The sequence below is a fragment of the Eurypyga helias genome, unplaced genomic scaffold, assembly GCF_000690775.1.
Source record: "Eurypyga helias isolate BGI_N326 unplaced genomic scaffold, ASM69077v1 Scaffold51405, whole genome shotgun sequence".
NCBI classification, from domain to species: Eukaryota; Metazoa; Chordata; class Aves; order Eurypygiformes; family Eurypygidae; genus Eurypyga; species Eurypyga helias.
This window is the reverse complement of record NW_010251762.1, coordinates 1-10,901: the sequence shown is the minus strand read 5'-3', so window position 1 is coordinate 10,901 and position 10,901 is coordinate 1. Positions and strand designations below refer to the sequence as shown.

General features: G+C 49.4%; 1 protein-coding gene across 1 annotated transcript; it reads left to right on the top strand.

Moving 5' to 3' along the window:
• The first annotated feature begins 1,491 nt into the window (after window positions 1-1,491).
• On the top strand, window positions 1,492-6,766 carry LOC104509992 (patatin-like phospholipase domain-containing protein 1). Its single transcript, XM_010152112.1, has 6 exons — window positions 1,492-1,621; window positions 2,360-2,580; window positions 2,938-3,003; window positions 3,633-3,842; window positions 3,924-3,984; window positions 6,663-6,766. The coding sequence occupies exons 1-6, from the start codon at window positions 1,492-1,494 to the stop codon at window positions 6,764-6,766; spliced, it is 792 nt and encodes a 263-aa protein (XP_010150414.1).
• The last annotated feature ends 4,135 nt before the right edge of the window (window positions 6,767-10,901 follow it).

Genomic DNA, 10,901 nt, shown 5'->3' with positions numbered 1-10,901 from the left:
ACCAGTCTATGATTCTATGAATTCTTAGGGATTCCTTACACTAAAGGGCAAATTATTTCCAGTGCATTTCTTCTCTTGACTAGATGTGGAATATATTTATTCCTCTCTTCTTGAGTCTTCAGTTTTTCTTTGCTCTTTTTCCTTTGCGGTTCAGTGGGATCTGCAAAGCCTATGCAAGGAGCTTAGTGGCTTGGCTCCTGGGTGGAGCTGGGTGGTGACAGACACTGTTCCCATGTGGAATTAGGTTTGGATCAACACTGTGACGATGGTGCTCGGACAAGGAGAGTTTGGGGTTTAGCAAATACGGCAGCCCTGTTAGCACCAGCATGTCCAGCACAGCGGCCACGTGACCATCCAGGTTGCTGTACACCCCGTTGCGTAGAGCAGGCCTGCATCCAGCCTCAAAGTCACCCAGCACACAGCAAGAGGGAGAGAAGCATCTCCTGGGTGGTTTTGGAAGCATTTTTCTTGAAGATGTGGGGTAGATTTCCATCTGTCTCAGAGAAACAGGTTCTTGTTACTTGGAGAGTTGCTTCTGCTCTCGCCCAGCTCTCAGGGCTGCCTTTCCCCGAGGCAGTTTCTCAATGTCTCGCCCAGCTGTGAGGCTGAAAAGGCTTTCACTTCTGGATGGATAATCCACAGAACATTGTGTTTCTCAGACTTTTTTTCCCACTCTTCTTTACTGACCTTCTGCTCTACTGAAGCCTCAGCCATTTAGGAGATGGATTAAGCCACAAGTTGCTACTTGCACTCTGTATTTTTACCTTCTTGGAAGCCAACTGAAACCCTGAAATTGTGAAACTAGGGTAACAAACTTGGGTTGTGTTTTCTTTAGTATTCCAATCACCTTCTCCAACTTCTCCACTCCCTGGCATGGGGTTTGGTTAACCTATTACAAATAGGGTAAGACAGTTTTGAGCAGCATCTTGCAAGAGTCTTGTATACCAGGGAGTACTTGCTGATTCCTAATTCCCAGGAAGCTGGAAACAGGCTAGGACCCCAGGCTACCTCTAAAGTAGTCCACCAGCTTGGGGAAACAGCTTTTCTCTCTGGAGGGCTCACTCCTGAGGCCCTGCTGACCTGCTCCCCAACGCATCAGCGTGACGTGTGGTTCTCCACGTCGCCCGGGGCTTCGATTCAGGTGCACACCTTAGAAACATTGCACCACAGTCATTTGATTGTAGTAAGTGGCCTTAGGTATTAAGACATCATGTCACCCACTTCTGCCCACTGCTGTTGTTTCACTGAACAGTTGGCATGCAGATCTATGTCAAACAGAGAGATAAGACAGCAAGAGCGTGGCCAGAAGCAGCAGCAGGTTGGGAAGAGCCACAGCTCAGTATTGGCTGACCGTAGAAGAAACCTCCAAGCCTGTCCTGAGCAGCTGCTTTCTTGTGGCGCGAGTGCTTGGTGTTAGCAGGGGCGATGGAGATAAATAGAAATGAGGGAAGATCTTTCTCTATACTGTTCAGAGGCTGCAGTTTCTTGGTGATGTATGAGATTGGAGTGTGGGCTGCTTTGCAGAAGTTGTCACCTGACATACTGAAATCTGCGTCCAGGATCTATGGGTCATCTTCAGGATCGGTTGTAGCTACGCTCGCATTGTGTGAGTGTGATGTAGGTAAGGGCTATGCACTTCCATTTATTCTGTGTCTGTAGTCATCTAATGTCTGGAAATTTTGGAGTTGCTAAAGATCTATCTTTATTTCTTTTAATTATCCTTAATCAGTGATTGATTCCTCAGAGTTTTAACTTGTTGACTTCTTTAAGAGTGGAAAACTTGGGTAAATTAACCAGCGCAGAGAAAATAGAGTAGATAGTTATTAAATAAGTCATTGCATCTTACTAATTTGAATTAATTGTGAGCGTATCTAATATAAGAAACAGAAGTGTCCTCCCTAATAACAGGTTATTGTTAGATTCCCAAAGCACAGAGGGGAAAGGAAATATTGAATATGGAGAGGATCAGTATTGCTGTTGCAGGAAATAAAAACAAGGTTATAGTCATAGAGATGAGAAATACATTAGGGGGCATAGATGCAGAGCCAGCAGGAGGAAATGTTACACAAAGGCTTCCTAGCAATTTTTTCCCGTATCTCCAAAAAATGTTTAAAGATGGCTTGTGAAAGAAATGAGAAAAAAAAAAAAGAAAAATGCTTCTGCTTCCCGCAGTATTGAAGGTCCTTGGAAAATCTGGGTCCACTCACAAGAGTTTCCACCCTAATGAAAATAATGTCTCCTTAGGAGCATTTACCAGCATGGTAACATGCCCCTTTGCCAGGTGGGAGTGCAGCCCAGAAAGTACATAAATGATAATAGAAGGGATGTGGAATGATTGCTTTGCTTTGCTTTGCTTCAGATGAGATTAAGCTGGTCTTCACTACTCTGGAAGCCTCTTTCCAGAGGCGTGTTGGTCATGGAGGAAAAGTCCTTAAATTCTTAGAGGAGGTCTTAAACAAATACCTGCCTCCCAATGCCCACCAGCTGGTATCTGGGAAGCTGCACGTTATCCTCACCCGTGTGCACGACTGGAGAAGCGTGGTGGTTTCAGAGTTTGCCTCGAGGGAGGACCTCATTCAGGTGAGAGCAGCCACCCTGCCAGGGAGGAGCTGCATGAGACCTGCTGCCCCCCTCCCCGTGCCCCTGCAGACAGGCAGGATCACCAGCTGAAAATAATAAAAAATCAGTCCTTTTTATTGCTGGCTGAATTATCTACTGGGCCTGACTATGCAGGGAGCAAAATGAGGCATTTCACAGGTTACCTTCCTACTTCTCCAACCCCGGCTGTGGATATCAGTCTGGTCCGCAAGAGCCAGTGGTGCCCAATTAACCAGCCATGGGCCCCAGTTTTGGCATTCACAGATGAGCCACCCCTCCTGAAGGCAACAGAGTTTTGTGGCTCTTTGCTCACCTCCATGCTTTCCATCTCACCCACAGGCCATTATATGCAGCTGCTTCATCCCTCTGTATTGTGGATTCTTACCTCCTATGCACCGTGGGGTGGTGAGTAGCCTTGTGGTCTGGAGACCCCATCCTGGGTCAGGCCAAGGCCCATCTGGCCTGTGTCCTTTCTCCAGTGGTGGCTTTAAGCATGTAAAGTGTCCAAGGCCAGGCTGCATGAGGCTTGGAGCAACCTGGTCTAGTGGAAGGTGTCCCTGCCCGTGGCAGGGAGTGGGACTGGAATCTTTAAGGTCCCTTCCCACCCAAACCATTCTGGGATTATGTGTTTATACCCGTGTTTGCCACCGCAGTTACTTGGTGCTGTGTTCACTCAGTGTCTGCAGAGGGAAGAATGGAATCCAGGTGCCCTGCAGTCTGACCTCACTGCAGAACTGACCTTCTCCCAGAAGTGTCCATCCTCACCCTGTCCATGGGGTTAGCTCAACTCCTTTCTGCTGCACTTTCCCCCAGTTTCATTAAGGAATCGTTTTTTGGGTGGAAGGGAAGAGGTGGGGGGTGTAGACGGGGAATGCATGGGACAGTGGTCAGGACTGTTCCCAGGAACGGGATCTCTGTAGCCCCAGCACCTCAGTCTAGTTTGAGTGGGGAGAAAACCCCAAATGCATGCACGTGTGGCACAGCACTCCTCTCTCTGAAGAGGAAGGCTCAGGGTTTCTTGTTTTCTCTCCTAGCGCTACGTTGACGGGGAACTCAGCATATGGCAGGCCAACATCGTGTCCCGGACCACAATCACTGTGTCTGCTTTCGCTGGCGAATACGACATCTGTCCCAGAGATGGTCCAGCTGCCTTCTTCACTTTCCAACTCTCTGACTGTATTTTACAGATATCCAAAAGAAATATCTGCCGCTTGCAGTATGTTTTTCATCTTCCCACACGTCAAGTGAGCTGCTTCTCCAGGTACCCAGAGCCATGAGGCCCTATAGCTGGTCTTTCTGCCCTGACTGCCATCTCTTCCCTGCAGGTTCTGGACCAGCTTTATAACCATGGCTACCAGGACACAGCCTCCTTCTTAAAAAGACTAAGTAAGTGATTGGGAGTGAGGAACAGGTAGGTGGGGTGCTTTGTTTACGATGTTGGTTTGCTGATGGAAGGTAAGAGGTGCTGCCAGTGCACCTAGAGTGACCCGGGCAGAAACATCCCTGCATCCATGGCATTTCCAGGATTATTTGAGTCCCATCCTCTCTGTGGTCTCTCCTGAACTCACTGCTCAGCCCCTCCCCTCGGATGATGTTAGGTCCCCACTCCTCTGCCCTGCTTGGGCATGGTAGAGCTTTCCAGGGAGCACAGGTCCTAGAGAAGTGGAGGCTCGGGTGCCCTGCGTGGTGTTAGACTAATAACCCACTGATGCCCAAAGCAGCAATGTTGGCTGATCCCTGACCCAGAAACCCAGCCCAGATTAGCCATGGGCTGTGGTCATCAGTCCCTCTGTTTTCCAGTCAGCTTTGGTCCTGCCTCACGTTACTGGAGACCTGGTAGCAGAGCAACAAGCAGTGAGAGCTGGATTCTCTTCCCACCAGGTGCATTTGGTATAAGTTACCTTGATGAGGACTTTATGCTTTCACTGGCCAATGAATCATGTCAGAAGGGTGAAGGGACCCTGCGCTGGAAACCAGAAACAAGAGTACTTCACTCCAAAGCCACAGACCCTGAGGATGTCACCAAAGAGAATCCAGCGCCTGTTCAGGCAGCAGATGAAGTGGAAGAGGAAGCCCCACACCACCTTCTCCACCATCAGAAAGGTAGAGGGCCAGCACTTCCTTCACCCTCTCAGTTTTCATTAGCGAAGTGACGCTTGCCCAGAGCTCTCCCTGCCAAAAGAGGCCGTCTGGAGTTTTGCAGGCTCCAGTATGTGAGAACACAAAGAATGGGAGAGTCGCCTCTTGTGTCCGTGGTTATGAGTGAAGCCTCGTGCTGAACTTGTGCTGGGGGAGGCTTGAGGACTGAGACCATGGCCAGGTCAGAAGGGCTCCTTGGAGGAGTAGCTCTTTCTGTGAAGAAAGCAATTTACTCCCCTCACAAGGTTATAGCTGCCTCTGCCTGTGCATCATTTCATTAAGGCTGAGGGAAGGACAAGTGTCTCCATGGTTGGAGCTGGGTTTGCTGTGCCAGCGAATCAGAACTTATGTTTAGTTACTCTGGTGTGTAGCCATATGTAAATACTTAAGTGCAAAAAAAGCTTATTAGAGCTGCAGGTAAACCTCCATTTGTGTCATTTTTAAGCAACATAAAGCAGGTTTAAATCCCAAACTGCTAGTTTTCTGCAATCCTATGCAAAATAATGCTCTCTCCCATTTCAGTTTTGACATGGAAAACCAGTGAACCCTCAGTATTTTGGGTTACAGTTTGTTTTATTGTTACTTGTGGGATACAAAGAAGTGTATGCTGGAGTACATTTCTTTCAATTTTATTGTTTATTTTCTTCTTTCTGATTTTTTCAACGTATCAGAATTTGTCTTCTTAGGAAAAATTACATCACTTTTCAAACATGATGGCGATTGTTTAAAACATAGCCCCATAAATTAAAGAAATAGTGAAAAAAGACCCAAATATTGTTCTGCTATATCTACAAGGACCACGCCAAATTATGAATATAAAGGGAAAATAATAGGACCGTTACCATTCCAGACCTAAAAAGAAAAGCTTGGAAAATATAAAATAAAAGCAAAGAAGACACTTCCATTGGAAACAAAACAGCTCTACCTATGGGAAGGGACCCACTATAGAAATGCAGGACACGGGATTAGGCTGTGCAGTTTATTTCCACGCTTGCTTTTTTAAAGGCTTCATCAGTCTGAACTACATAGAGCTTTTGAAAGCAACATTGCAGGAACCAAGTTTTTGGAGGTTGGGCAGGCTCTGGGCTCTCAGGAGTCTCTTGGTCTCTGGTTTGCAGCTTGGCTGCAACCTTCTTCACCAACCTAAGGTCAGCTGTGGAAGGAATCAAGACCCATTTGTTAGGTCAGAGAGCAACCAAGAGGTTAGGTCAGGGCTCTCAGTCTCCAGTGGAGAAGCTCATCAGATTTTTCAGGTCTGAGAAGCAAAAGCTCTGATTTAAGCCAGGAAAAGGCTATTTTACTGTTTATCTACACAGTTCTATAGTCTCATCAATGTTACCAAACGAGGGTATAAACCTGCACACGACTCACCCCCATTTTCCTGAGTAAGTCAGACTGCCTGCAGGGGACTGCTGCTGCTGTGGGGCCTGCACCCCAGCAAGGCCCAGGCTGGATGAGCAGGGTAGCCACCAGCATTCGTATTTTTACCCATGTGCCCACCAGAACAGTTAAACCCTCCTTAGTATCTAGACTAGAAGCAGAGTCTGACATAAAGCACCTGCAGCCAACAGCCAGAGGCAGAACTGGACACACTGGTTTTCATTTGGCTCGGTTGCATGGATCTGCAGTGGGATCTGGCTTTAGAGAGAGCTCCTGCTGACTTGGCTTGTCTCCAGGCTCTCATTCCATCCACCCTGGGCTTCACATCTCTGCTGAGTTTGCTGCAGACCAGGACAAGCAACAGGACAGCGGTATGAGGGCAATATTTTAAGGATATCAAACCCTGCTTGCCCTATTACCCTTTAGGCAACAGGAAGGAGGGAGGGGAGGGAAGCAGCCCTGATCAGGAATTTGATTCCAGTTTGTCTCACAAGAACTGCCAGAAGCATCTGTCAGATTGACCTATGTGGTTTTACTCCCTTTAGGGCCTTGCCAGCCACAGAAGAGCATTTTTGACCCCAGTTCACATGTTAAAGAGAGAAAGAGCAACCCGGAACCCAGCCTGCAGACCCACACCAAGATGCACTGAAGAGCACGCTGCGACAGCAATGCCACCAGCACAGGCAGGGCCACAACCCCCCTTTTACCCCAGGACCCACCTTTAAAGGAAGCATTTCAGGCTGAAGACAGCATCTATTGCAGCCGGTTTGAACTGTGGGAGCAGCTGGGTTTCCCAGCTTGCTCCCCTTTGGGGGGAAACAAGCTGCTGCACCAGGTGAATCAGAGAGATGCCAACCCTTCCCTCTATCCATTGCCTCTGGAAAGGCCTCCTTTTGCCCTTAGCTCCGAGCTCATGCAGAGGAGCCAGCATCAGGTGTGCTGGCTTGAAAAGAGGGAGGATTAATAAAGTAACTGATTTGAATTTTGAGTCATTAAATGCCTCTCTCTTAGCACATCTCTGCAGGTTTGAAGCAGGAGGTCTCTGTGCTGGTTTGGGTGTTCCATTTTGGTTTGGGTGTTCCTTGTCAGCTGTTTTTTGTTAAAGTTCTCAAAGTTTTACTAACTTCTTATGATCTGATCATGCTGTGGCGGGATGCACTGGGAAGCTCAAACCATGTTCCTGTTTGTGGCTGAGATTTGCAGACAAGTTCAGTGGACTTGGATGTCCAATTCCTACATGAGAATTTTCTTTTGGGGATTTTAATTCCCTTTTGAATAAGGATAGTGTAACTGCCTGAGGCTGACTGAAATGTTTCTGTCCTGCCTGGAGGTGGTGGTGCTTCCTTGGAAGATCAGGGAGGGAAAGCAGAAGCGCTGGCCAGCCCTGCTCCTGCCCAGGGAGCTGTGGGTGTCCCTGTGCCCTCCCCGCTTCCGTCTGTGGCAGGAACATAATGACAGGTTTTGAGCAGCCTGACCTTGGCTGCGGTGGTTGAGAGATGTAAATCCATCCAGGATGGAAGGAAGACAGGAGTAGGTTTTGATGGATCCAATGCAAATAAACATCCAGGTTTCTTTCAGGAAGCTCATTGCAGAGAAAATATTCCCAGGTCATTGATTTCAACCAGAGATAGCAGAACGTGTTGTATCAGTCTGTCAGCGAGCACTCCCGGTGAACTGTGGGGCTGTTTGCGTCGGCGCAGCCTTCAGCCATTCCCCACGTTCATGCCTGCAGCCTCCGGGGCGCGTTGGAGGAAACATCCCGCTGTACCCGTTCCCTTAGTGCAATTCAACAAGCTCTTTATTCAAATAAGCTGTTTGTGCTGGTGCGATCCGTTTCTTGCCCACTGGGAACCAACAAACAGGGGAGATTCAGCTGGGGTAAAGCCAATCCATCGGCATCTGGTATGCAAATTGTATGCAAATTGTCTTTGGGATGGTAGGAGTGCTGCCAATTCATTCTGCCTTCAGACCAGCAACGCACGGTGTGTTTGCCCGGGCCATACGCTGTTCGTAGCAGCGACTTGGAGAAAATCACATGGAGAGAACTCACGAATCTGTGAAATGTCAGCGCTCCCAGGGCGAGCGGAGACGCAGGCCGCAGGATCGTGTACTTTGAATTAGGGGAAGGTTAATCTTTAGGTTTCTCCACCCTTCTCTGCAGCTGCAAATTCAGAGGGGTCCAAACGTGCACCGAGCTCCGCTGGCAGGAGAAGCAGACCTCTGAGAGTGTATGAAGCTCAAGAATAAGCAATTGGTAAAATAACTTCAGGAACATGGATAAAATGTGTTCCTGCCTGGTGTGATGCTCCCTGAGGCTTTTCCCTCTCTGTTTTCTGTTTGATGAATCTCTCTGAAAGTTTATGGGTGGGAGGAAAACACTTAAAATGTGGTATTTCCTGACGAATTCCTGCTCTGTAATCTGCGTCAAAGCAGGGGGAAGGACGCTGCTGGTGGAGTGGCTGGGGGAGCCGTCAGCTGGGCTGTACGTGTGTGCAGGTGAAGATGCCCAGGCTCCCCTGCGCTGCCTGCGGTGCGGGCACGGATGCAGCTCCGCAGGGCTTTTCCTCGGCCGTCCTGTTAGAGCAGGTCAGGCCTGGCAGGGACACTGCAGCAGCAGCACTGGAAACAAAATCAACCGGTTTTCCCCAAATGAAATAAACACCCCCAAAGAACTCCATAAAAACCCAGCAGCCGCGTGGCTGCGTGAAATGAGCTTCGGTGTCGCCCACCACTTCCCGGGGCAGCAGAACCGTGTGGTGTCAGAGACCCCCAGGGCCCATCCAGGACGGTTACCTGAGGGAACAAGCCGGCTGTTAGTTGAGTCAAGGCCAATGATCCAGCAGGGACAAGCAGCCCCAGGGATGTTTGATACTGAAGGGTTGAGGAATCGTGTCGCTGCCTGCAGTATAAAATCATTCTGTGCAGGTCTTTTCCCCAGCTGCACATGAAGTAACTTGCAAGCAGGTTTTAGGGAGGTGCAGCTTAAAAGCTGTCTGTGTGATAAGTTAAATGCCCTGAATCCTTGAGAGTTTAGTGCCAAAGCACCTCTCGGGATCTTGGTGAATGTGCCTCGTGCCCTGCTAGGACAGAGCCCAGCAGGTCGATCCCCTGGAGCATGTTGCCGTGGGGGAGTAGCACTCAGCTAGTTCATAGCTTCTTTCAGATGTCACTAAATAAATAATATCAGGGGGACAAAAATTAGGTACTTTTAATGTGGTATACCCCAGATTTGGGGTTTTTAGCCACACTCAGCATCAGTGACCCATGGGTGACGTCCCCTGGGGTTTCCTGTTCTGGCTCCTTCCCTCCCTCTGCTGAGGGTTAGCACCTCACCTCCTGGCCACAGCTTTCTTAGGCAAACCAGGCACTGCGGTTTGGAGGAGCTTCTGGAACCGCTTTACCATGGAGCTGATACCTTCTAGCAGCCCCCACAGCTTCTTCAACCTGCAAAACCAAAATAAACAGGCCGAGTTTACTGCCCGCTAAATGCAGCAAACGAGGGAGGGTGTTAACAGCAAATGCACCCTGTAATGCTCTTTTTCCACAACGAAGCAGCCCCTTGGTGCTGCTAGCCATACCCACCCCTCCGAGAGCTTGCCTGTAGGGAATACCTGATCCTCCTGCAGAGAAAGGGGATGCTGCTAAGCCAGTTTATGCAGTAGATGTGCAATCAGCTTGCCCCGGCCCATAGGAAAGGGGGGACTCGCCGCCAGCCTGGGCTGCCCCAGAGGCTGACCCCCGTGTTTCCCATGGAGCTGCCATCTGAAGGATGCTACAGCCCCTTGCACACCCCAGCACTGGGCTTGCAGGGACGCCTGTGTGCCTTGTGCTAATCTTGCGCCGTGTCCCTTCAGCTCGCTCGGCACTGCTGAAGGCACAGCCGCTGGTGTCTGCGTCGCGCTCAGCTTCGATGCCTTTTTCAAGGTGTTCTTACCCCTTCCTGACAAAAGCTGGCAGTCTGATTGGCAGCAGCAGGACCTTTGACAGTGGATCCTGCAGTCCAGTCACCTGCTCCTTCTTCCACAGAGCCAAGGCTGTGCCCATGAATGACAACACAGAAGTAAATAAAGACCAGTAATTAGAAATAACCCAATAAAGGCAATAATTCCTCTTGTCCAGCAGCTCTTGCTGCAGCTGAGCCTGTAGGTACTGAAGCCCAGGCAGGGATCCAGCTTGAGCTGCTCTTACAAAGCCTCTTTGTAAACAGCTACTGCAGATAGAGAAATATTTACTATACTAAATACCCCCGTAACGTCTTAAATATAACACTTCTCAAAGACTGCAGCAGCCCTCAGTGGCCCCAGCCACACGCAGAAGTCAAGATTAGTACCCCAAATCCTCTACCTGGCAGGAAACAAGGAGCCAAACACTGCGGTACCCTTTTGCACAGACCGGTGAACGTCCTGTTGGATTGTGCCGAGTCGTTCTTCCCACACATGCTGGCAAAGCGGAAATTGCCATCAAAGTAGTTACAGCCAAAAGCATCTGCGGGACACGAGGAGGAAGGGCTGATGTTTGACATTTCATCAGCCGTGCAATGCCCGTGGGCAGTGGGTCATGCTCCTGGGCTGCCTGTCGGGGCATGGGGTGACACTTACTGTTCCTGTACAGGAAAAGGACAGTGTCCTGGTACCCTTGGGAGAAAATGTCATTCAAGACCTGCAAGAAGAAACACTTGAGGTCACCAAAGAGCCCTCCATCCAGGCACCGGCAGGATCCATCCAAGGCTGTTGGGCAGTGGAGGGTTGGGATGGCCCCTTTGGGAAGGCAGCAAGCACAGGCTG